The following is a 27,055-nucleotide window of genomic DNA, read 5'->3' on the forward strand; positions in this document are numbered from 1 at the left end:
AAATGGACACCGCGCCGCCGTCAGGTTTTCCGGTCCTTAAGGTCGCTAGAACGACATCGCGCCAGAGCTTTAAGGCGCCAACCATCACACAGGTTGTTCAGGTTCAGCAGCAGAATTTGATCAGGCTGCTGCGATGCAAGACGGAGAGAAGGCCCTTCCAGAGATTCGCACTTTTTTCGACGGAACCTGCGCCGTTCAAGTGCGACCAGTAAGGCCCGAAGTATGAGGAGTTTGCGGAACTTTATTTGGGACTGGTTCGAGGAGATTCCGATGAGGCGAGATTTGATCCTGCTGATCTCCAGCAACTATTGCGATGTTGACCACACGATGACGAGGGAACAAAGTTCTCAATAACACGGAAATGGCCGCCCTCAATCCGGTACGACCTATTCTAGGCTGTATAAACTGGTCTTGAACTTCCTTTATTTTTCTTTTAGGCGATCCATAACTTGACGCCCTTGAAACAGTCGATCTCGTGCGTAGTCGGTCCTGACCCTATACTTTAATCCGGTACGACCTGTTCTGTAGACCTTATTTTGTTCTTCTTCTAGGCGATCCACGATCTGCGACAGTTTCCGCCAATATCCTGCGGTAGATCTCGTGCGCAGTCTGACAAATAGTGTTCGGGGAGGGCGATGTCACCAACGCCGGCGCCCGATTCGTATTGCCGAGGCCGTATTGGCACAGTACGAGAAGAACTTTATCAGCGATCCGGCGAACTCACAGAAACGACTCAGCAATTTCGGATTGGGAGCGGTGCTCTGAAATGGCTTCCTCTCGTCCGGTTCAAATCCGCACTACGAGGCGGCCACCGAGCAGCAGCGACAAAACTACAGCGAAGAAACGTCCCAAAAACCTGGCAGCAGCACGGCGCGCAAGAAATCCTACCAAACCTCGCCGATCTGGTGTCTGGATTTCCTGGATAATCTCATCGTGATCAGGAGCGCCGACGGGCGGCTCGAGTTCTGGGAGGGCACCACCGGCAACTTCAAGGTAAGCTCGTAGATCTCAAGTCGTGTTGGCAGCTAACTGAGGTGCGTTTGTTTCAGGGCATCTACGAGACGGAGCACACCCGCAACAACGGGGTCACCAACAAAGAGCTGTCCGGGTACAAGGTGGTGGCGGCCCGGCTCAGCGGCCGCATCGACTTCCTGCCGCTCGAAACGTACACCCAGGGTCGGCAGATCAACTGGGGATTCACGTCCGCTTACCGGCGCAGTAAGAATTGCAACTTTAACTCATCAAGACAGATTGTTAAGCTTCTAAAACATTCCAGCGCACATTCTCACCGGTTAGGCGGGTAGCCTAAGCATGTTACAGCAGCAACCGACCGGTCCGGCCATCGGAAGAGGAGCTGCGCTGCATCCTGGAGTTTCACCAGCAGAGTCACCAGATGCCAGTGACGTGTCTGGAGGTGGCCTGCGGAACCGTCATGACCGGCACCATGGACCACACGGTGAAGGTGTTCCGGCTAGAGAGTCACCATCTACAGTTTACGCTGCACGGTCACTGCGGGCCGATCTCGTGTCGTGTCCCGTTCGAGCCGCCGAAGCCCAGCTGGATGCGACCTCGACCGAGGACTACCGCAAGCTGCGCAAGTACGAGCAGGAAAAGTTCCTGAGCATGGTCAAGCAGGTCAAGGACGCCGATCTCGCAATCTGACGGAGGGGATTCGACGACGAGGCAAACCATTTACTGCTGCAGCAGGAACTGCTGGCCGTTCGCTGTCCCATTCGGTGGTCCCGAAATCGTACTGATCCCCATCGCCACCAGCGGCAGGAAGTAGAACTGGTAACCGGAACTCGCCTGTTGTCATCATCGTGCTTCCGGCCTTTGTCACCGAACCTAAAATTCCTCCGCTGAGAATCACGCGATCCTGCCCGGTGCAACATTAAAAGGAAAACATTAACATTAACTCCATAATCCATTTTTTTTTTATAAATGTCTATACTTTATTATAAATATCTCAGTTTTGAGAGTTAAAATAATAAAATAAAAGTAGCGCCGAGTTGTTAATTTATTTTAAACTTTGATAGTTTTTATTTCAATCCCAAAAGAGAAATCAAAAAGCGCCCGAAGATAGGCAACATCTGAACCAGTGAAATATTTCCCCAAGCTCGAACTCGGCAAATCATGAAAATCATGATTTTGCCAGTTCGACCCACTTTACCAAAAAAAGTGTTATCCGAGTTGAACTCCAAAAATCATGATAATTACCATTTTTTTGGTTTTATTTGGTAAGCGTGAAGTATAGGTAGAATTGCCACTCATTCATCTAACCGGGAGACAAAACAGTGCTGCCTAATTGAGATTGGTGGCGAAAAATGTCGCGAGTACCAGATTCCGACGCACCACCTGTTCATCGATTTCAAAGCCGCGTACGACTCGGTCGATCGCGGAAGTTCATATACGGGTCGGGAAGCTGATCAGACTGGTAAAATCGACGATGGACGGGGCACGGTGCAGCGTGAAGATTTCGGGTGCTATGTCCGACCCGATCGAATCGCGCAAGGACTGCGACAAGGTGACGGTATCTCCGGCCTCTGTTTCAACATTGGGCTTGAAGGTGTTATGAGGCGGGCGGGCTTCAACATGCGGGGCACGATCATCAACCGGTCCAGCCAGTTCATCTACTATGCCGACGACATGGACATTGTTGGCTTTCGAGGAGGTGGCTAAGCGGTACACCGAATTGAAGAGGGAAGCGGAGAAGGTTGGATTGAAAGTGAATGTGGTGAAGACGAAATATCTGCTGGCAGGGGAGGAACCGAGTCCCTTAGGGCTCGCATAGGACCGAGCGTCACGATCGACGGCGACGAGTTCGAGGTTGTGGAGGAGTTTGTCTACCTTGGATCGTTGGTGACGTCGGACAACAACTGCAGCAGGGAAATTCGGAGACGCATCATCACCGGTAGTCGTGCCTACTACGGACTCCACAAGACCCTACGGTCTGGTCATCTTTCCCGACGTGCAAAGTGTACCATGTACGAAACGCTGATAAGACCCGTCGTCCTCTACGGGCACGAGACGTGGACGATGCTCGAGGAGGACCTGCAAGCGCTTGAAGTTTTCGAACGATGAGTGCTTAGGACGATCATTGGCGGTGAACGTGAGAACAATGCATGGAGGAGAAGGATGAACCACGAGCTAGCGCAACTCTATGGCAAGCCAAGCATTCGGAAAGTCGCCAAGGCAGGCCAGGTGGGCCAGACATGTCGCGAGAATGCCGGACGCGCTGGTTGCGCGCCAACCGAACCAGACTATCAATCCGGTGATGTTGGTGTTCAATTCAGAGCCGGTTGGAACGCGGCGGAGGGGGCGCAACGTGCGAGGTGGGTACACCAAGTGGAGGAAGATCTGAGAAGTGTGGGAGTTCCGAGTCGGAATTGGAGAGTACCCAGTCACGGAAATTTCTAGCAAAGTTAGTTCTGCTAGAATCCTGCTAGAATTGTTCTAGCAGGCCTGCCAGAATTTTGTTAGAATTTTGCTAGAAAATTCTGACCGAGCAAAATCGGTCAAAAATGACGTCATTTTCGCCAAATCGTTTTGCGGCGAATAAGATTACCGCCATCTTGTAAATTTTCATTACGTATTTTTCTGCGTCGTCAATTTTGTAAGTAATTAAAATCAGATCATGGAAAATCTAAAATTGACAGTCTTTCCTATTCATTAAAGCAGGAACCAGATCTTGAACCAGATAGAGGCCGTTTATCCGGTGAATGCTTGGACATGTCACAACATGTTCCAGCTCGCTGGCCATGGTGGTCGGAAAAACGTGGACAACAACACGGGGAGCATCTCAGAAAACGTTTTACGACGCAACCCCCCTCGATCGTTTTCAGGAAAAAATAGTGCCTTAGTGTATCAGTGATCAATAGTTAATAAGGAAAAGTGTGTGTTTTGTGTAAAAAATTGTTGCGAGATCTTTTTTATTGAATAAAAACATGTTTAAATTTGTTTCTTTTTGCTAGAGAAAATCTAGCAAACCATCTCAAAAAGCCCTTAACAAACTTTTCTCTTTAAAAGAAACCCGTATCCGTTCAATTCTAGCAAAATTCCGGTAGGATTCTAGCAGCAAATTTTTGCCATTTCTTTCTAACAAAATTCTCAGAGAATTCTAGCAGGTGGCCTGTCAGATTAGTTCTAGCTAAATTCTAGCAGGATTCTTACAGAACCGGTTGATTTCGCCGGCTCCTGCTAGAACCGGTTATTGCATTTGAGCTAGAATTCTTTGAGAATTCTTGCAAAGTTCTGGCCGGATGATGGCACAGTTCTAGTAAGAATATTTTCGCTCTGCTAGAATTCTGTGAGAACGCCGTGACTGGGTAGCAGCCCAAGACCGAGTTCAGTGGCAGCCCATCTGGAGACAGTAGGTAAAGTAAGGCGAAATGGGGAACTAACTTACCCTGCGCATTCAAGATTCAGATGATCGTAGTTTTTAAAACAAGAAAAATATTTTTAATGTAGCAAATTTTAAGCAATTTTTAATTCAAAAGTAAGTTACTTTTGTCATTACAGTAATATTTTTTGTGTGTATGTAAATTTTGATGTAAAACGATTGAAAACACGCCTAAAAACCATTTCTGATAACTTTTTTTCAATTTTAATGCAAAAAAAGGTTGACAAGACAACATTTTTTCGATGGATCAACTATGGTCCCTTTGAAACGAGCTGTCAAGAAGCAAGGTTACTGTAACCTTGGTCAAGAAGGACCACGAGGTTAATTTTTCAACATTGATTAAAAAACCCATTTTAAACACTTTGTGGTCGTACAAAGAGTCATTGTACTCAGAAAAATAAGCTTTATGACTGCAAACAATAACATCAGCAATCCAAGCTTCATTTTAGGACCCAATTGGGATGCTTCACTCCACATTTTGTTGCATTTTAAAGCCCTTTCAGATGCAATTTGAATTTGAAAATTTAATTTAATTTTGTCTAAGTTACAGCCTTTTCAAGATTTGTAACGTTTTTTAACCATAAAACTTGGTGTCCCGATTTGCCCCACTTTCTCTTGTCCTGGAGGGCACATATTTTGACCAGATGCTAGTTTTATATGTACACACAACCCATGAAAATTTCAGGCAAGGTCGATTCGAGATGGGTATGATTTGCTCGTGGATTCGCTCTTTGCTTTTAAGTTAAGGTTAAGAAATGTTTGAAACACACTAACATTTATATACAGACTTGGTACCGACTTTTCATTTCTTCTCACCACAAACCTGAACTTGACCTGAACATGCAGTCTTTTTGCAAATCGATCCGCCAACACTGCGGCCGCGCGCCGTCACGTTTGCCTGCCCAGCGGTTTTTCGCCAAAGCACCACGCATGTGTCAAACTCTGATGGGGCTGTCATCCACGATCGTCACTTTCTGAATCGAAGAAAAAACATAAACAAATGAAATCACGAAGCAGCTTCTTTAGTGCGTGCAAAACCCAGTTGGAATGGAAGAATCGGCCGCTAGCTCGACCCAATCACATCCCGTGCGCGTGGACATTGAATATTGGTACGTACTTTCGGGGAGCATCGCCGAATGGGGCGGATTTTCGCGTTGGAAGAAACTTGCTGACCGAAAGAACAAAACTATTACGAAATTCTGCAATGCGTGAATCTTGCACGTGCCCAGCGGTTTTGTTGGGCTGCGAATGAGATTCAAAAGAATATTTGATTTATTATAAAATCTGACGAAGAATTAATTTGGTGTTCTAAAAATGCTTTTTAAGTCATCTTCATAAATAATTATCAGTCAAAATAACAAACTTGTTTTGTTCCTTTATTTGTTCTGTTAACCTTCAACTGCCCAGACATTTATATGACTAATTTGAAATTATTATTAATTATGATTCATGATGTCTGTAAAGTTGGTTCCGGGACTAGGGGTAATCACTTATATCGGAACATTGATATTTGACATTTACGTTGTGATTGCCTTGTTCACCGGATGATTTGTAGTTGCCTTGATAGTTGTTCTAAGTGTCTGTCACAACCCAATGAGAGATGTAGAACCGACATATGTCTGATCCTTAATGATACCATCATAGGCCTACAATTCTTACTGGGTCGTAAATCCAATATTGGCTTCACATCATATGCGATACAGGAAGTGACTTGCCCTTTTTTATTGGAACACAGTCAGAACACAGTGAATGACCAAGAAGGTTAAAGTTGTTTCAAACAAACGAGCAAACAACAAAAAATGTCATTATTTTTATTAGGAATGACAAATTTCTCAAGACATTTTTGATAACGTTGTCTTAAATCTCCTTTTCTCCAGCACCGTATGCAACTCGAAGCCCCAGTGCGTGGAGCTTAGCCGCCTGATCGAGGAGCGCGTGCCGGGCGCGCAGGTCACGTGCAAAACCGGTCGCCGGGGCACCTTTGAGGTGCAGATCAACGAAACGCTAGTCCACTCCAAGCTCGGCTCGATGGCGTTCCCCGACTACGAGGCCGTCGTGGAGAACGTAGCAAACCCGTCAACAAGGTCAAAGAGCAACCCATTACCGACTGCGTCATCCAGTAAGTAGAATACGCCTTACTTTGAGGGATTTGTTTCGGATTGAAGTTCATTGTAGTCGAGATTAGTTTTGGATAAAGATTTTTGTTATTCCGCAACAACTTGAAGTGGGCTTCCACAGTGCAGCAATTTTTCGTCCGAACCTTCCAGCGATTTGACGTGCGACAGGTAGATTCCGAAGCGCATCTTTCCCTTGAACTCACGGGCGATCGTGCGCAGCGGTTCGGCCGTTCGCGTTCCGCTCGACTGATCGATGCAGATCATCTGGCAGCGCGAGCACGGTCCGTCCACGGAGAATTCGAGCGGACCGATGCGGAGCTGGGTCCAGGAGCTTTCCTCGAGGGGTTTCACGGAGTCGATGATCAGATTTCCGCGGAAGCGATCGACCAGCGATTCTAGCGTTGGTTCCTGGGATAGATCGTCCCAGTCGGGAACGAGGTCGGCAAGCCATCGTACGGAGGCTTGATTGATCAGCAGGAATTGGGCCTGGTTGGAGAGGGCGATCTCCGTGGTGGACTTTCGCAGCGTTCGGGCTTCATCGTCAGACTGTTTGAGCAATCGCAGTCCGGAGGTTTGCAGCGCGATACTGATCCAGTTGGCGACTGCGTCCCCGCAGTCGATCGCTTGAACGTTGTCCTGACAGACCTTGGTTTGGCAGAGCTTGATCGATTGGGATTCGTTTGATAGTGGTTCCATACTAAGAGTGAAGTTCTCCATAGCTGGGTGGGTTAAAATCAGCGTATTGGTCTTAAGGTCGATCTTCGGTTTGATAAGGCACATTTCGACTAGCTTCTTTTGGGTCATGGCAACGCCATTCTCGTCAACGATCACAAACTCTCGATCGTGCTTCAGTCCTTTGTGGCACAGCGGCCAACTCGTCGTGATCTTGTAGGCTCCACAAGACTTGATCGGAAAGAGGCAGATCATCTTCAACTTTGGTTGATCGTAGTTCTTATAATTCGAAACGATCTGCTTTCTCGTCAGTCCGTTCGCCGTCATCTTCTTAACGTAGCACTTTTCAACCATCTCAACCAGTCGATCGACGTCCTCGCGGCGACTCATGTACCCAAACGAGACCCTCACCGATCCCGTGGGTTGACCCCCGATCAAGTCGTTTGCGTCGCCACAAACATGCCCAGCGTTGAACTGCTTCAACACGTCCTCATCCGTCAACTCGAGCAATCTCTGACAAGCACCCGGATTGCAAAAGCAACCCGTTCTTAGCACCACGTTGTGGACGCTGGCCATGTAGGCCACCTCGGCGAACCCTACAAAACTCCCATCTTCATGCAGAACGTTGAAATTGACGATCCCTCCCTGCGAACCGCGATCCTCAAACTCCGTATCGTGGTACAACTTCACCACCGAGTTCGAATTCGCGTGCCGCAACCCCCTCAACCTTTGAAAGCAATACCTTCCGAGGGCAAACGTGTGGCGAGACACGCGATCAATCGAAGACAGCTCCCCACTCGCGGGCACCAACCGTTCAAGCGTTTCAAAGCCTTGCAGCAGCGAAATGATCGATGTAAACGGAACCGTTCCGTCCTCGAACTGATCCGCGAGCGAATCTCGCTTCACGTGGAAGTTCCGTCCGGCCATCGCGATCTTGACCGTTCCGCCACCGTAGTAACGCTTCTTCAGTAGGTTCTGCGCGCTTCGGTGCACTAGCAGGGCTCCCAAACCAGTTGGAAAGCCGAATATCTTGTAGAATGACAAGCAGACGAAGCTCGGTTGATGCTTGGCCAAATCTAGTGCGTTCGTTGAAACAAAGCTAGCAGCGTCCAGACAAACGTGGAAGCGATCGCCATCGAATCTAACTAAACCGTTGCGTTCTATATCTTCCACCAACCCTAACGGGTACTTAAACCCATTGAAGTTACACTGCGCTGGAAAGACCACCAACGAAGGCTTCCCATCCCCCGTAGATCGCCCACCTCGTAGATCCTCCCTCCCAATCGGAACGATCCTCTCCGTACCAACGACCGCCCTCATCCCCAGCACCGAAGTATGATTGTCCCTCGTGTAGACAAAAGCCCCCTCATCGCCAAAGTCGAAACATTCCGCGACCAGCTTCAGCGCGCCCGTTGTTCCCGAGGTGAACACCAGCCCATATTCCGACGGGCGGGTGCCAAAGTGCCGCAGAACGCGGAACCGCACCTGATCGAGCAGGTCCTCGGTGGTGCGGCTGGTGTGCGGGTTGCAGAACAGACTCCCCGTGAGGCAGTCGCCGACGGCGCGGATTTGCGAGTCTGCGTACAGGGTCGTGCCGGCGTGGTCCAGGTAGCAGGTGTCTGTCGAAAGGAAATTTGAAGAAAAAAGTTTTATTCAAAATTTTTTTGGAATTTTAGTATCCAGGGGCATTTGAGGGATTAAACAGAACATAAACAATCGCTTGATTTGAAAACCGCTGGGCAAGCCTCCAAGCAAACTGTCAACGCGCGAAAGCTGTCAAAATTAAACGAAAACAACAGCTACACGCTTCCGAAAATTTATGACAGTTTTTGGGGAATTTTCAAAGTAGTCAAATCAGGGTAAGACTAATAAACTTACTTTCAAACTTTCTTATAAGAACTTTTTTTGATGCTTTGTTTTAAAAATATTTGGAATGAATGGTTCCAATTTTTGAAATCCAGCAACTAACTTCGATTTTTGTAAAACACATTTTTTTCTCTAGAGTACTCAAAAGTTTTAAATGTTCAACTTTTTTGTATCGTAGGATGTTATGTATTAAAGTCTAAAGGAATTATTAGACTACGACAAACAAACAAAAAAACTCGCAAACAAACCAACTTTTTGACAGTTTGGCAGCGGGCAATCTGTTTATTTGTCTGCATTTGTTTGCAGAAACGTCATCCTGCATTTATTTGGCTTTGTTAGCGAGTTTACCGCAAACAAGTTTGCGAATTTGGAAAACTGTCAAAAATAAAAGTGCGAGTTTGTTTGTTTTTTTTTTCCATAGTCTAATAGCTCCTTAAGTCGCCAATAACTGACATGACAAATATGCGTAGAAAGGCCGTCAGTGTGGATTGTAAAGTCTAATTAACTCGCCTGTCTAGTAGAAAACATGCAAAACCAAAATTTTACTCTCACTATTTTTTGAGAAATGGTGTCATTTCCAATCTAGTTTCCAATGCTTTTTCAACAAAAAACAAGTACCAGTTCATGATTCACTTTAACGTTAAACTTACCAACATACAATTTAATGAAATTAGTACCTTACCTTTTAGTCGAGTAAACTCCTTCGCGATTTCCGCATTTTCTTTCGCCGTAAACACGCTCTCGAATTGCTCCATCGCCATTTCCCCAGACTGTTTCAAAAGCTTGTGCAACGAACGAACCCCGCACTAAAGAACCACGATGTTTTGAGCCCAAACTTGCTGTTGTTGTGCTGACTTTGCGCTAGTGGCGGTGCTGTTTCCAAGCTTGCAAGCAAAGCAAGTCTCAGCTGTCTTAGCTGCTTTGCCTATAGAGCTAAGTTCCACCGGTGTCTCGTGCACTGAAATTAGTACTGATAATGGCAGTTGTGAGATAAGCCGCGATATTGATGAAGGCTGTGACGGAAGGTGATGACCACGATAAACAAAAAGTATCCAACTCGATTCCGACCGTCGTCGTCAAATGTGAAATATCATCGCGGTGTTTAAGTGGCACGCAAACTTCGCGAGGAAGCGATGGATAGTATTGTTATTAGGTGCGCTTACTGATTGACTTTGGTTGCGCGACTGAGGCGGCTGGGGTGAAGTAGAAAAAGTTGAAACATGTAATGATGATTACGAAACTACGTGATCTTATTAGGAAATTGATAGAAATAAAAAGAAAATATTTAAATTACTATTTTTTCGAATTATTTTTTTTTCTTTTCCGTGACTAGGCTGTTGCAAATGAGCAATTCTCTGAGATTTCGGTCATTCGATTTTTTCTGTATTTTTTAATCCGGCTGAAACTTTTTTGGTGCCTTCGGTATGCCCAAAGAAGCCATTTTGCATCATTAGTTTGTCCATATAATTTTCCATACAAATTTGGCAGCTGTCCATACAAAAATGATATGTGAAAATTCAAAAATCTGTATCTTTTGAAGGAATTTTTTGATCGATTTGGTGTCTTCGGCAAAGTTGTAGGTATGGATATGGACTACACTGAAAAAATGATACACGGTAAAAATTGGTGATTTTTAATTTCACTTTTTGTCACTAAAACTGATTTGCAAAAAACTCTTTTTATTTTTTTTTTATTTTTTTGATAGCGTTTAGCGGAATGCCAACATTTCAGAAATTTCAGAATGGGCAAAATCTTTGACCGAGTTATGATTTTTGAATCAATACAGATTTTTCAAAATCGAGATCGCATTTTTCAACTTCATTTTTCGAGGTAAAATTGAATTTGGAATCATAAAGTACTTTAGTGATTTTTTTTATAAAGTGCACCGTTTTCAAGTTATAACCAATTTTAGGTAACTTTTTTGAAAATAGTCACAGTTTTTCATTTTTTAAAATTAGTGCCCATGTTTGCCCATCTTTGAAAAAAATATTTTTGAAAAGCTGAGAAAATTCTTTTGCTTTATTGAACTTTGTTGATACGACCCATATTTGCTGAGATATTGCCATGCAAAGGTTAAAAAACAGGAAAATTGATGTTTTCTAAGTCTCACCCAAATAACCCACCATTTTCTAATTTCGATATCTCAACTACTAATGGTCCGATTTACAATGTTAAAATATGAAACATTCGTGAAATTTTCCGATCTTTTCGAAAAAAATATTTTCAAAAATTTTAAATCAAGACTAACATTTCAAACGGGCCAAACATTCAATATAACGCCCATTTGAAATGTTAGTCTTGATTTTAAATTTTCGAAAATATTTTTTTCGAAAAGATCGGAAAATTTCACGAATGTTTCATATATTAACATTGTAAATCGGACCTATAGTTGCTGAGATATCGACATTAGAAAATGGTGGGTTATTTGGGTGAGACTTAGAAAACATCAATTTTCCTGTTTTTTAACCTTTGCATGGCAATATCTCAGCAAATATGGGTCGTATCAACAAAGTCCGAAAAAGCAAAATATAGAGAATTTTCTCAGCTTTTCAAAAATATTTTTTTCAAAGATGGGCAAACATGGGCACTAATTTTAAAAAATGAAAAACTGCGACTATTTTCAAAAAGTTACCTAAAATTGGTTATAACTTGAAAATTGCACTTTATAAAAAATCACTAAAGTATTTATGATTCCAAATTCAATTTTACATCGAAAATGAAGTTGAAAATTTTGCGATCAATATTTCGATTTTTTGAAAAAATCTGTATTGATTCAAAAAATCATAACTCGGTCAAAGATTTTTTGCCCATTCTGGAAATTTCTGAAATGTTGGCATTTTATGTCCTCTAAAACATATCGAAAAATAAAAAAAATTAAAAATAGTGTTTTTTTGCAAATCAAGTTTTAGTGACAAAAAGTTAAATTAAAAATCACCAAATTTTTTTTACCGTGTATAATTTTTTTTCAGTGTAGTCCATATCCATACCTACAACTTTGCCGAAGACACCAAATCGATCAAAAAATTCCTTCAAAAGATACAGATTTTTGAATTTTCACATATCATTTTTGTATGGACAGCTGCCAAATTTGTATGGAAAATTATATGGACAAACTAATGATGCAAAATGGCTTCTTTGGGCATACCGAAGGCACCAAAAAAGTTTCAGCCGGATTAAAAAATACAAAAATTAAAATTAAAGAAAAAAGACCGATTCCGTAGAGAACTGCTCAAATATAAAAAAAATAACCTCTTAAATTGGCCCTAAAAATCAGGGTGTAAAAACATATTTTTCCAAAAAACTTCAAAATGTCAACGGAAATTCAAGTGCAATTTGCTGGATTAATTTTTTTTCTTAGATTTTAGTTTTCGTCAAATCTTACATTTTTTGAAAACTACAACTCTGGAGTTTTTTTTTTGAAAAGGTCCAATAAACCAAATTTTCAGTTTTTGCTTTTTGGGTGTTTTTTGATAGGTACCTCTGACTCAAGGCGGTTTCAAAAACACTCAAAAAGCATAAACTGGAAATTTGGTTTATTGGACCTTTTCAAAAAAAAAATCCAGAACTGAACTAGTGTAAAATGCATAAGCATGAGCATGTGAGTCCAGCTCCGAACTCCGAAGAGTGGCGCCCTGTTTCGTGAGTTTAACACGCGAGAGTTTGACAGATCGAAGAGAGCTTTAGAGTGTGAGTCACTCAATCTACCATTCACATAATGCGCAACGGTACTCACGGCACTCACATCTGACAGTGGTACAGGAACAGCGCAATATTGATCCCACATTATTTATTTACGGTTTTTGTTTTGCGCTTTCTGAGTCGCAGTCTTTCTAGCCACTTGATAGGACAGTTTTCGTCAATCGATTGAATGCTTGAATAACAGGATTTACTTTGTCCATCCGTAATCTTTACCCTTTTAAAATTTATAGTATATAATTTATTTCAATTTGCATACTGCTGAATAGCATTTCCATATGAAAGTTAAACGGGGCCACTACGATTATAAGCCAATTCGAGGCACTTTTATTGTATTTATTTTTGTTTGTTTAACTGTCATATGGGTTTGTTCAAAAATTACGTTCATGAATAGGGGGTCTGAGATTTGTAACAGCCCATATTAAGGTATACGAAAAGTGCGTGACAGGGGGGAGAGGGGGACTGAAATCCCGAAAATCTCTGGACGTAATATTTGAACAAACCCTATGGAACTGATATATTATTAAATTATAGTTATTTATTTTACAACTTCCTGGACTACCCCTGATCGCATAAATGTCACATGTACATTTTAATAGCTTTTGAGTTTTTGATGAAGTTCGGTTCAAAATCGCGTACTCTTTCAGAAAAACCTACAACATCCAGTACTTTGTTCTAGAAATCAGGAGGAAATCCAGTTTTTGGGTGAAAACTTAACACGTAACACGTGTGAGGGACAAACTTCAAACGTGTTTTTCTCAGCTTGTTGTTTTTGCATATGGGCATTTATGCGAACATGGACAGTGGAATCACTTTAAATGAACTGCTTATATGATTTTATTCATTCACTACATGATTTTATATTTTCATTTTATTCTTTATACATTTTTTTCCATCCTACCATCCTTCCAAGAATCATCTTGAAATTTATTGCTCATATGTATTTTTATATTCACTATATTTTACCTTATTTCCCATTTCATTCTTTACTCCATTCCTCTTCCTTTATCCTACCATTCCTCCATATCATATATGATCAAACTACATAAACTCATGACACTAACAAAATCAGCAATGGAACCATTTAAAGCATTGCGCTTTAAATTATATTATTTATTTTACAGCTTCCTGGAATCATCTTTAAACTTACTGCTTATATTTGTATATACAGTGGACTCTCTCGTTGTCGATATTAAAGGGACCGTCGGGAGTTGTCAAATTATAGAACGAAAAATCAAAGCAATCTATTTGAAGGGACTGAAAATTTATTGACAGCTGGAGCAATATTGATATCGAGAAGATCGACAGCCAGAGAGTCCACTGTATCTATATTTATCTGTACACCATATAATTTATTTATATTTCTATATAATTCCTTCTCCTATTTTCCTTTCCTTTTTCCTACTTTTCATAAACCCATGACACTTAAAAATCAGCAATAGAACCATTTGGAGTGATTGTGCTTAAAAAAATAGTTATTCATTTTACAGCTTCCTGGAATCATCTTTAAATTTTTTGCTTATATGTATTTATCTGTTCACTATATAATTTATTTTAATTTCTATATAATTCTTTACCCTATTCCTTTTTCTTATCATTCCCCCATACCATATATAATCGAATTGCGAAAACTCACGACACTTACAAAATTGCACACACAAACACACCACATCAAAACTGATCCGGAGCGTTTGGTACGGTATGTCCACGCATCCTTCCTCCCCTGTAGATTCTGTGAAATGTGATCCGTTCTCAGAATCCTCTCTGCGGTAAACACAACGCAGTAGGGCTGGCCGTTTTAATATTTGTATTACATTTTCGGGTGTTCTCGGATGTAATGCAATTATTAATATTGACAAGAAAAGTGCTTGGGGCGTAATCTAATCACAAGACTTTCCAGCATGCTTTCATCGGACTGGCTGCGTTTGTGTTAGATTAGATTAGATTAGATTAGCATGAGCATGAGCATGAGAGACCACCCATGGTTGTCCTTCTCCGTTGCTGAACAGGACCATAATATCCCATCAGCACAACCGGTCACACGCTTCAACGATCAAATGATGTTTCCCTTATCAACAGCATGCATGAATGCGCTGAAAAGATAAAACATCACGATCATCAAAACTAGAGCCTGTGCGAATAGGAAACAGTCGTTGGCCACCAACGGCGCCCGCCATGTCAGTTTGTAGATCTCGAGGGAATGGGACGGGAATGTTAGTTAGCACAGGCTGCTACCAAGGGTGGGTTCTATACGATATCCACACCCCCGCGTGTGCCGGAAAACTACTTCTACTTGGGATTTTGTTAGTGGGTAAGGGTAATGGCCAGGATTCAACATAGAGGATGATGATGCGACCCAATAATCAATATATTTTGTTTAGTGGTGTGATGTATTATGCATTCTCAAGGCAAACAGTCGGAGTATGCTGATGAGACTATTCCCGGTTATTTGGTGTTGAGTTTAGCATAAATGATTTAATCTTAGACAGCCGGCTGTGGAAAGATAAAACCAACTAAAATGCGAAAACGCGAAACCGCCCGGATCGAAATACACGCACAATCGGGGGGACAACAAAGACGGAAACGGCAACGAAAATCCTGCGCGAGGACCGCGACGCACACCGTTCAAATTCTCAAACGCAACTCCAGAACTGAACTAGTGTAAAATGCATTTTAAAACATTTTTTTCATTTCTCCTCTCGACCACGGCCAGAACCGAGGGATAAAAACTTTTTTTTTTGCATCGGCCTTATCAGGTGCACTGCATAATTATTTTGGAAAAAAATGTGTTCTTTTTCAAAAGGATCTGAAAACTTCACAAATGTTTGAGAATTGGTCACTTACGGGCATTTTTTTTTAATCGATAAACTGCAATTTTTCAGTTTAAATCGAGCTTTAAGTAGCCTTATCTTGAAAAAGGTGCACGTTATCAAAATTTCTATAAGGTTCTTTTGATTGCAATTTGTATTTAAAAAAATGTGTGGGTAAGATTTCTATTTTTTCTCAAAATTACTATTTAAAAAAATACACCTTCTCTATGGCTCAAATGTTGCGGGTTTTGTTCGCTTCTCTGTTCCCTAAATACGGTAATTTCTATAACATTCTTCGAGATTCAATCGCAATATTGGCTGATTATTGATATCGAAAAAAGTGATTTTTCTGTTTACCTTTTTTTAGCTTTTTGTCATTTGGTCGATCAAACAGTGCCTCAAATGTTTACGCAAATTTGCGTGGGACTTTTGAGTTCAACAAGGATAACACACTTCGTGTTACAAAACTGATTCTCAGTGTTTGTTTTCTAAACTTCCAAGATGGCGGCTTCTTCGCTACCCCCTGCTTCTGTCTCACAAGCAGAAGGTTCAGGGATCAAATCCCGGTCGGTACCTTTGAAATTTGTGGAATCAGGAATTCGAACTTGAATATGAACAAAAACGAAATCGAACTCACATCTTTGGAATGATGGTCTGGAACTCTAACTAGTCGGCCATCTAAGGGTTATAAAACATGTTGAATTAACTACGCTCTGATCCCTGAGTTGCCTGAAGGAATCGGGAGTCTTAAGATAGATCAAGGATCCGTCTGGTGCTTGCTTCTATGTTAAGGCGGGGCCGGACAATGCCCAACGAACTCGGAAGTGGGTCGCTAGGATTTCTGCCATTCTGAAATGGGTCGTTGGAAGCAGCGCGAGGCCTATCACCACCCAATACCCGGGACTGAGATAAACTGTATCAGCATTCGGCATATACAAATCTGACACAAATTATACTTTCCCATAATTTCGCTACCGGTTACGGGGTATTGGATTGGACCACAAACACGCATGAATCAACACTGAGCCAAAAAACAAAAATACAAATAAAACCCATTACCGGAATTCAGAGAGAATTGTTTCTTGACAGAAAATAACCACAAAAGCGGTTCTCTTGAGACCCTGAATAAAGTTTTAAATTGCTCACTTTGTTATAAAAAGTCATATACTTGATACAAATTTTAGCGTGAAATCATGCCTTAAATGGAAGGCAATATCAATTCATTGAACAACATTATTTAGTTTTGTCCCTGTTCAATAATCAAAAAGCATTTTAAGGTATTTAAACAAATATCAACACGTGAAAACACATTGTATGTAGAATCATTTTCCTAAATTAAATCATTCTTGAAATTAATATTATTTTGATAATGTTTTTGTGACGTGAACAATTCTGGGATTTTTTTAAAAAAGGTTCAATAAAAAACATTTTTTTGCTTTTTGGGTGTTTTTAATTACTTCTAACTTAAGGCGGTTTAAAAAGAATTGAAATTGTGGTTTACAGGTCGAGGACTTTTAAAAAAAAACTAGAATTTAAATATGAAACATTTTCCAATTTCAATTTGACCATAGAATAGAGATAGGTAGAATTGCCACTTGCCGATTCCCCCTTGTAAACGTCAAGCGACTCTGCCGACAGCGCCACCACTGCTCGAAACGGGGAACTTCAGTCGAAATGCGCACTGTCATAGAATAGAGATAGGTAGAATTGCCACTTGCCGACTCCCCTTGTAAACGTCAAGCGACTCTGCCGACAGCGCCACCACTGCTCGAAACGGGGAACTTCAGTCGAAATGCGCACTGTGCACTTTGATGGAACTGCCCTGTGCATTCTGGAGGGTGCGTTTTGTTTGACAGTGACAGATGGAAAAAGGCTTGTTGACGTTCAGTTGGCAATCAAAAATGTGAAATGGTGCTTGAAGCCGGATGAAAAGACGAGACTAGTGAAGGCGGTAGAACGTTAGGATTAGGCGCAAATTGCGGTTTAAGTTGGAGGCGGAGTCTTTGCTGGAACAACAACGACCACTTTTCTTCACTCCGAACGGCAAAATAGTCATTTCCTCTTCCGATTCTTCACTTGGTTTGACAGCGACAGAAAATGTCAACATGACAAAACAGATGTCTTGGAGAAGTGAAAACGGGTGTCAACTTATTTGGCATAATCTTGAAATTTAGAAAAAAAGATGCTGATGCGAAATAAAAATCATTTAATCTTATTAAAAACATAATATCCTAGTTATGGGATGTACTTATCTTGAATTTTCATAATTGTTTTGATTTGTTTTCCATGTTTTTTTAAATCATTTTACATTTTTAATAAATAATATATATGTGCCAACCAGTTCTCCACATTCTTGACAGTATTATGCGCAGGGTGTTGTAGTTCCCCGTTTCGCCGCTGGCATCAGTTAGGCAGCACAGTTTTGTCCCCCGTTCGGTAAATGAGTGGCAATTCTATCTTTCTCTATTCTATGATTTGACGCAGCGCCAGAAAGGTTACTCCTCAGAGTACCCAATTTTAGGTTGCCTTTCACAAACTTTACTCCCGTGTCGTGTTCCTTCTACGCGTGCAACCTGTCAGCATCCCAGCGAGTGGACCGTCGTTGTGTAATTTTCGAACAAGCCCCCAAATTTGGCAAACGTCATAAAATTTCTGTTTTTCTGAAAATCTGTCGCGAGTAAAATTTAGCTTGATTCCTTCAAATTTGTGCTAATATTCAGTGAAATTGTAAGTACTTACAGCTTGGTCCAATGTTTTTATCAATCTTCGTGGATAATTACTTTAAATTTCTCACCCCAGAACAACGATGGTCAGCGAAATTCCGGCCCGTCTGCAGGCAGGCCCCAAGGAAGGCGTTAGCTATCCTCTATCGGTACAATACTGCGGCCACTGCTCGATGCCGCTGGAATACTGCGAAAACTACCCGGAGTACGACAAGTGCAAACAGTGGCTCGAGAAGAACCTGCCGTCGGAGTTTGCCCGGATTAAGCTGGGATCGGTGGAAGGTGGTAGCACCGGCGGAGCAGGAGGAGCGGCTGGTGGAGCGGCCGGTTCCGGAGATAAAGCAGCTGGGGACGATGGCGCCGAGGAGGACAAGAAGCGACAGAAGCGGGGTGGTAAGGGCATGCTGAAGAGCAAGAAACCCAAAGAAGACGGACCGAAGAAGATTTGCCTGTCGAGATCCGCCCGCGGCAAGAAGAAGTCCGTCACGGTTGTGACGGGACTGGCCACGTTCGACATCGATCTGAAGGTGGCGGCCAAGTTTTTTCGGAACGAAGTTTGCGTGCGGGTCGTCGGTGACGGGGGATGACGAAATCGTCATTCAGGGAGATGTCAAGGACGATTTGTTCGATGTGATTCCGGAAAAGTGGCCCGAGATTGACGAGGACTTTATCGACGACTTGGGAGACCAGAAGCGATAAGCAGCTAGGAATGACTCAATCAACCGGAATATCCTTACTTTTGAAAGTCGTGTTTTTAATTTAATCAATAAATATACAAATTTTCTTAATGTAAGAAACGAAAAAAACTAGCCTAACTCTATCCATCCTGCTCGTCTGCCTGATGACCACCACCACCTTCTCCCCCACCGTCCGCCGGGCCCCGAACCTTGGCCGCGTACTCGATAATCTTGGCCACCTGTTCGTCCGTGAGCCGCTCGTCCGAGTCCTCGATCATGATCTGGATGTGCAGCGCCGAGGCCGGCGGATCGTTCACCATCATGAGGCACTCGTTCTTCGTCAAGTTGAACTGCTTCATGGCCTTCAGGAACTCGACCACCGATTCCGCCGTCTGGTCCTTGCACGAGGTGCCCTCCAGGAACTGCACCGTCTCGTACGTGATGGTGGCCAGGTTGCGCAGGCCGTACTTCTTTTTGCTGCTCTTCATGCCCTTGAGCGTGGCCATAACCTCAAAGTTGGTGAGGATGGCCGCGTTCGGGTTGACGCTGGAATATTAATCACCAGAATGTGAGTTAAAATTGCGTCATGCGCAGCGAATAGCATTTACTTACATTTCCATGGCGAATAAAACACGGAATTCTACACCGAACTAGCAGAGAAATTTCATTATCAACATGCAGCGCGCAGCCAGTGTTTTTGGTTGAAATTTGTGATTACAAAACAAGCAAAACATCATCGGCAGCGCAGTGTAAACATGTCAAACTGTGCTGACAAGGTGCACGTTTGTGGAAAATTGCTCAAATATTGAGTGAGATTTGATCATGCGGAATTTTTTATTTTACTCATTTTTGCATCGCTTGATTGGCTTACATTTTGAATAAATTTTTAATTTTTTGAATGAAACAGGCAGATTACTAACGTCATGATTCGAATTCCCGGACGCTTCGAAACCCGGACACTTCGTCGTGTTTTATCGATAATAATAATTATAATTAAAATTATAATTATTATTTGGATATAAGTTCGCATTATAAATGTCAAAACTGTGTTATTTGATGAATTCCAACATCAACTTTCATTAATGGTTTGTTTGAACGCTGTAGTTAATGCCAAAACAATTAAATACAATAAAATTACAAGTTTACCAAAAATGCGAAACATTTCACTTGAAATATTTAATAGGCGTTCGAAGCACCGGGAAGGCAAAGCAAAAATTTATGGTTTCGATTTACTTAAATTCTAGCAAATTTTTAAATAAACTATCGATTGTTTTCATGTTAACAGCTTATTTCAGACCTTAAAAATGCCATTCACTAACATTTCAGTCCAAATTTGTGCGATTCATAAGTAAAATCGAGTGTCCGGAATTCGAAGCAAAAGTGTCCGGATTTCGAATCAGCTTTTATCAGTGTCCGGGATTCGAAGCACAACAAGCCATTTTAAAACTTGATTTGCAAAAAAACACTATTTTTAATTTTTTTTATTTTTCGATATGTTTTAGAGGACATCAAATGCCAACTTTTTATAAATTTCCAGGGTATGCAAAATCTTTTGACCGAGTTATCATTTACGATTTTTTCAAAATCGAAATATTGCTCGTATTTTAACTCATTGATGTAATCAAATTTGCAATCGTGTACTTTAGTGAAATTTTGATAGAATTGTTTTCGTTAACCATTTAGGTACTTTTGAATAGTCGCAGTTTTTCATTTTTTAATTTAACATGTTTGTTTCTCTTAAAAAAATTTTGAAAAGCTGAAATTCTCTGTCTTTTGCTTTTTAAACTTGTTGATATATTAGTTGCTGAGATATTGCATGCATAGTTTAAAACAGAAAATTGATGTTTTCTAAATCATTAAACAACCCACTATTTTTCTAATGTCGATATCTCAGCACATGGTCGATCAATGTTAAATATGAACATTCGTGAAATTTTCCGATCTCTTCGAAAAAAATATGTCAAAATTGTTTAAACCAGACAAACATTTCAAAAGGGCGTAATATTGATTTTTTAGCCCTTTTAAAATGTTAGTCTTGATTTAAATTTTTTGAAAGTATTTTTTTCGAAAAGATTGGAAAATTTCACGAATGTTTCATATTTTAACATTGTAAATCGGACTATCGAGAAATTAAAAGTGAGAGTGTGTGCGTGCAACATGGAGTTGAACTTTTAAAAGTGCCGTGGTAATCTTCACAGAAACTTCACAGAAAGTTTAACTCCATGTTGCACACACTCTCACTTTTAATTTCTCGATTATTAGTTTATGAGATATCGACATTAGAAAATTGTGGGTTGATTGGGTGAGACTTAGAAAACATCAATTTTCCTGTTTTTAAACACTTGCATGGCAATATCACAGCAACTAAGGGTCGTATCAACAAAGTTCAAAAAAGCAAAATATAGAGAATTTTCTCAGCTTTTCAAAAATATTTTTTTAAAAAGAAGGCAAACATGTGCACTAATTTAAAAAAAAAAATGAAAAACTGCGACTATTTTCAAAAAAGTCACCTAAAAATGGATTTAACTTGAAAACGGTGCACTTTATCAAAATTTCACAAGAGTACTTTTCGATTGTAAATTTGATTTTACATCGAAAAATGAAGTTGAATTTTTTTTAAGACCAATATTTTGATTTTTTGAAAAAATCAGTTTTGATTAAAAAATTCATAATTCGGTCAAAGATTTTTTGCACAACTTGGAAATTTCTGAAAAGTTGGCATTTTATGTCCTCTAAAACATATCAAAAATAAAAAAAATTAAAAATAGTGTTTTTTTGCAAATCAAGTTTTAGTGACAAAAAGTTAAATAAAAAAACACCAAATTTTTTTTTACCGTGTATCATTTTTTTCAGTGTATTTCATATCCATACCAACAACTTTGCAAAGTTACTTTGCCGAAGACACCAAATCGATCAAAAAATTCCTTCAAAAGATACAGATTTTTGAATTTCCATACATCATTTTTGTATGGACAGCTGCCAAATTTGATTAGATTAGGACAGCTGCCAAATTTGTATGGAAAATTATATGGAGAATCTAACGATGCAAAATGGCTACTTTGGGCATACCGAAGGCACCAAAAAAGTTTCAGCCGGATTAAAAAATACAAAAAAAAAATCGAATGACCGAAATCTGAGAGAACTGCTCAGCAGTATCAATTGTTAAAAAAGATTGGAAAAGCTTGGAGAGATAAGAGAATCAAAAGTTAGTAAAATCATAATCAAATGATGGATATTTAATAGAAGAATCAGTGAAGAAGTGAAAATCAGTAGAGCAAAATAAAAATAGGAGATAGGTGGTAGCTGAGAATGAAGAGAAGAGAAACCCCGCTGTGCGATGTTTCAGGTACATCCACAGCAGTTGACTCAACATACTGCGAATCAAAACAATACCGTCTACAATCACAAATGACTTCCCTTTTTTTTGTTTTTTTTTTTTAAATTAAAAAAAAATTAATTAAAATTTTTAATTTTTTAAATTTTTAAATTTTTAACTTTAAAAAAAATTAAATTTTTTAATTTTTTTTGTTAATTTTTTAAAATTTTTGGAATGTTTTAAATTTTTTTAAATATTTATTTTTTTTTAATTTTTTTAAATTTTTAAATCTTTTAATTTTTATAAATTTTTTAAATTTTTTAAATTTTTTAAGAATTTTAAATTTTTTAAATTTTTTAAAAATTTTAAATTTTTTAAATTTTTTAAATTTTTTAAATTTATTAAATTTTTTAATTTTTTTATTTTTTTTAATGGGTAATTCTCTACCAACTCACACGAAATCGGGAAAAGTTGCCCCGACCCCTCTTCGATTTGCGTGAAACTTTGTCCTAAGGGGTAACTTTTGTCCCTGATCACGAATCCGAGGTCCGTTTTTTAATATCTCGTGACGGAGGCGGTACGACCCTTCCATTTTTGAACATGTGAAAGAGGTGTTTTTCAATTTGCAGCCTGAAACGGTGATGAGATAGAAATTTTGTCAAAGGGACTTTTGTGTAAAATTTGACGCCCGATTTGAAGGCGTACTCAAATTCAAATAAACGTTGTTTTCATCGAAAAACACTAAAAAGTTTTAAAATTCTCCCATTTTCTGACTGTAAAATTTTGGAACATGTCATTTTATAGAAATTTAATGTACTTTTCTACATTGTCCAGAAGGGTCATTTTTTCATTTAGAACAAAATTTTTCATTTTAAAATTTCGTGTTTTTCTAACTTTGCAGGGTTATTTTTAGAGTGTAACAATTTCTACAAAGTTGTACAGCAGACATTCAAAAATTTTGATATATAGACATAAGGGGTTTGCTTATAAACATCACGAGTTATCGCGATTTTACGAAAAAAAGTTTTGAAAAAGTTACTTTTTGCGTTTCTCTTTGTTTCGTCGTCCGTGTCTGTCGCGGGTGACCATGAATGGCCATGATCGATGACGACCAACTTTTTCAAAACTTTTTTTCGTAAAATCGCGATAACTCGTGATGTTTATAAGCAAACCCCTTATGTCTATATATCAAAATTTTTGTAATTGTCTGCTCTACAACTTTGTAGAATATTGTTACACTCTAAAAAATAACCCTGCAAAGTTAGAAAAAACACGAAATTTTAAAATGAAAAATTTTGTCCTAAATGAAAAAATGACCCTTCTGGGACAATGTAGATTCGAAAAGTACATTAAATTTCCCATAAAATGACATGTTCCAAAATTTTTTACAGTCGAGTAACGGAAAATGGGAGAATTTTTAAAACTTATTTAGTGTTTTTTTCGATGAAAAATACGTTTCTTCGGAATTCTGAGTACGCCATCAAATCGGGCGTCTAATTTTACACAAAAGTCCCTTTGACACCAAATTTCTATCTCATCACCGTTTCAGGCTGCAAATTATTGAAAAACACCTCTTTTTTCACATGTTCAAAAATGGAAGGGGTCGTACCGCCCCTCCGTCACGAGATATCAAAAAACGGACCTCGTATTCGTGATCAGCGACAAAAGTTACCCCTTAGGACAAAGTTTCACGCAAATCGAAGAGGGGTTGGGGCAACTGCTGTGTGAGTTGGCGGAGAATTACCCTAATTTTTTGAAGTTTTAAAAGTTTTTAAAATTTTCATATTTTTTAATTTTTTTAAATTTTTTAAATTTTTAAAATTTTTTAATTTTTTTAAATTTTTTAAATATTTTTAAATTTTTTTAAATTTTTTAATTTTTTTTAATTTTTTGATTTTTTTTTTATTTTTTTACATTTTCTCTGGACTGCCAAAACTGCTTTACAGAAGGGAAAACCCTCATGACTGTCTTTACTGCTGATAAAAGTTTAATTTCCCTTTAAAGTTGAATTTTCCCTTCTTTAAAGAAGGGATAACTCTTGTGACATGCTGACATAAGATGAATTTTCCTTCAGCAGTTATCCTTAGTGAAAATACCAAATGCCAAATGAGAAATCAAACATCTGGAGTTTTTTTTTGAAAAGGACCAATAAACCAAATTTCCAGTTTTTGCTTTTTGGGTGTTTTTAGAACCGCCTTGAGTCAGGGGTATTAAAAAACACCCAAAAAGCAAAAACTGAAAATTTGGTTTATTGGTCCTTTAAAAAAAAAGAAACTCCAGACATGTTTTTCGGGGTCCTAAATATTTCTGGGGAATGGGTCATTTTGGGGAATGGGTCATTCTGGGGAATGGGCCATTCTGGGGATTGGGTTTCTGGAGAATGGAATTCTGGGGAATGGGATAGAACCAAATTTTTTAAACTTTTTAATTTTTTATTTTTTATTTTTTGATTTTTTAAATTTTTAAATTTTTTGAATTTTTAAATTTTATTTTTTTTTTAAATTTTTATTTTTTTTATTTTTTTTTATTTTTTTTATTTTTTAAATTTTTTGAATTTTTTTTAATTTTTAATTTTTTTTTTGAATTTTAAAACTTTGTAAATTTTGTAAATTTTTTAAATTTTTATAATTTTTTAGCTCTAAATTTTTTTAATTTTTTAAATTTTGTTTTTTTTTATTTTTCGGATTTTTTTTCGTACTTGATTCGATTTTTTCGTGCTTGAGTGTAAATTGAGGGGGTTGACGTCGGGTGCAAATTTGATTTGCTTCGATGTTTGCCATCAGAGCTGGAGATGCACTTAATGCAATTCCATAGTTTTTTTAAAAAGGTCCAATAAACTAAATTTTTGATTTTTGCTTTTTGAGTGTTTTTGAATACCCCTGACTCAAGGCGGTTCTAAAAACACCCAAAAAGTAAAAAAAAAAAACTCTAGATTTTAAGCTTGTTTGTTACCTCTATTTATTAACAATGGAGCACTTCCATTCGAGCAGTTTTTGCTTTTTTCTATAATGTATTTCTTATGGAGCGAACTGTCACAAACTGCTCGACTGCGGGTGTGCCATTGTTTTTTTTTCTTTTGCTACCGTAATCTGGGGTAAATCGGGACTTCAGTCTGAATAGGGACAGCAGTTTTTAGAGCACTTAATGCTTTTAAATTTGGAAATGGATGCACATATTTTGTTGGCCTGAATCTGTTCTAACCGAAACCAACAGGAAAAATCAAAATATTGTGCTCCGACATGGTTAAAACTGCTGTCCCAATTCACCTCATGTGTCCCGATTGACCCCAGTTTTCGGTATTGATTCTTTCAATAGTATATTTACTTCACTGTCCATTGTTTTAAATTTTCACCCTTCTTGTTCTTAAAACAAGTGAGGTTCGAGCCCTTACTCAATTTATGCTTGCTTAGAAACAAAAAAAATTAACAACACCGCGACAGAAGAAATTGGTAACAAGTAAACACGACTCAACACTAGGAAAGATTTCAGGAGAAAACAATACCCAGTAAATTACAATTGATTTTGAATTCAAACTATAAATAATACATTTTTTGCTTAAATAAATGTTGATAGGCACATTATAAATTGGGAAGCGCTTACACTTACATCAAACCCAAAACACTGTACCGAGTTAAAATGCGTAAGCGGAAAAAAAGGTGTGCATGCCTGGCACGAACATTCAAAGCGTGTTCTAGCGTGCTGCTCGTACTGACTCAGAGCATGGGTGAGATGTAGGTGTAAGGGCAGTGCGTGTTCGTCGGGAACCTTGTGCATAAGATCGGTCAAGGCCCGTTCTTACACTGAAAATTGCGAATTGCGAATTGATAAATTTCTTTAATAATTTACCGGTACGCGGTGCATTAATTCTAAATTATTCTGACTTTCGCTTCCTTCCACTTGCAGATGCCACCAGCGCAACAACAGCAAAAAGTACCCAACGCTAACGGTGCGGTTCAACTTCAAAACGCAGGTGCACGTGATGCGGGTGTGGGACTACGCGTACCGGCAGGCCCGCAAGAGCGAGTGGGAAATAGCGGCGCGCGACCGGGCCTGGTTCAAGCGCCGGATAGAGAACACGGAGCCGGTGCTGGGGCCCATCTTCGATCGGGACTTGCGCGAGCGCGTGTACCGGGAGCGGTTCGCCGGATAGTGCGAGGGGTAACATTTGGTTTGGGCGCGCGCTTATTTATTTTTTATTTTTTGCTAAAGGCTGACGACTGTGAAAATTGTGTGTTAATGAGTTGAAGCAAGGAGGTTCCAAGCGCGAACCGATCACATGTTACCCCGGCGGTGTTTAGATAATAAATGAAAAGGATTTTTTTTTTATTGTTAGTTAGGTTCCAATTTAGAATAACCAAATGTTTGTCCATAAACTGCTATGTTAAATAAGGAGGGAAACGTTGGGACATTCGATTTCTTTGGACGACATTAGATATTGATAAGCAGATGATTACCTAGCCATTTCTCGATGCTTGCAAGAAAACTAAAGTTATTTTTTATGATTCCAACAGAAGTGTTCTATAATTGAGAAAATGTTTCAAAACTGACTCCTCCAACCAAATGAAGTGTAAATAATGCAATATATTGAAATGTATATACGAAATTATAAATTAAACAACAAATAAAAGAATAGTTGATTTTTCCAATCGTCTGGTTTTATTTCTAGTACCACAATTGTAGAATACCTCGTCACCATACGTTCATCCCTGCTCGATGCAGATCGCCGCGTTGATCCAGATCAAACACCTCATCCAGCTACCTTACAGCAGCAGACTACAA

The 27,055-nt window shown here is 39.6% G+C and overlaps 3 protein-coding genes and 1 pseudogene across 3 annotated transcripts; 2 read left to right on the forward strand and 2 right to left on the reverse strand.

The window, feature by feature from the left end:
• Positions 1-5,350: 5,350 nt before the first annotated feature.
• LOC6042720 lies at positions 5,351-26,778 on the forward strand (annotated as a pseudogene).
• Positions 6,581-10,261, reverse strand: LOC6042721 (molybdenum cofactor sulfurase 2). The gene is made up of 2 exons (XM_001870703.2): positions 9,737-10,261; positions 6,581-8,807 (listed from the first exon to the last, which is right to left on the reverse strand). The coding sequence occupies exons 1-2, from the start codon at positions 9,813-9,815 to the stop codon at positions 6,604-6,606; spliced, it is 2,283 nt and encodes a 760-aa protein (XP_001870738.2). The 5' UTR covers positions 9,816-10,261; the 3' UTR covers positions 6,581-6,603.
• Positions 18,131-19,089, forward strand: LOC6042722 (density-regulated protein homolog). Its single transcript, XM_001870704.2, is given in 3 exon segments — positions 18,131-18,287; positions 18,360-18,822; positions 18,824-19,089. Coding segments are annotated over 2 exon segments (615 nt in total). The 5' UTR covers positions 18,131-18,287; positions 18,360-18,366; the 3' UTR covers positions 18,983-19,089.
• LOC6042723 (DNA-directed RNA polymerase III subunit RPC9) lies at positions 19,012-19,734 on the reverse strand. Its single transcript, XM_038248779.1, has 2 exons — positions 19,573-19,734; positions 19,012-19,506 (listed from the first exon to the last, which is right to left on the reverse strand). Exons 1-2 carry the CDS (start codon positions 19,578-19,580, stop codon positions 19,101-19,103), a joined length of 414 nt encoding a protein of 137 aa, XP_038104707.1. The 5' UTR covers positions 19,581-19,734; the 3' UTR covers positions 19,012-19,100.
• Positions 26,779-27,055: the final 277 nt, after the last annotated feature.

The sequence above is a fragment of the Culex quinquefasciatus genome, chromosome 1 (assembly GCF_015732765.1).
Source record: "Culex quinquefasciatus strain JHB chromosome 1, VPISU_Cqui_1.0_pri_paternal, whole genome shotgun sequence".
NCBI classification, from domain to species: domain Eukaryota; kingdom Metazoa; phylum Arthropoda; class Insecta; order Diptera; family Culicidae; genus Culex; species Culex quinquefasciatus.

Bases quoted from the DNA above. Each gene is read 5' to 3' on its own strand.
- LOC6042721 (XM_001870703.2), bottom strand. From the start codon at position 9,815: ATGGCGATGGAGCAATTCGAGAGCGTGTTTACGGCGAAAGAAAATGCG. The intron at 8,808-9,736 runs GTAAGGTACTAA...TCCTTTCGACAG, and splicing joins GGAGTTTACTCGACTAAAAG to ACACCTGCTACCTGGACCAC.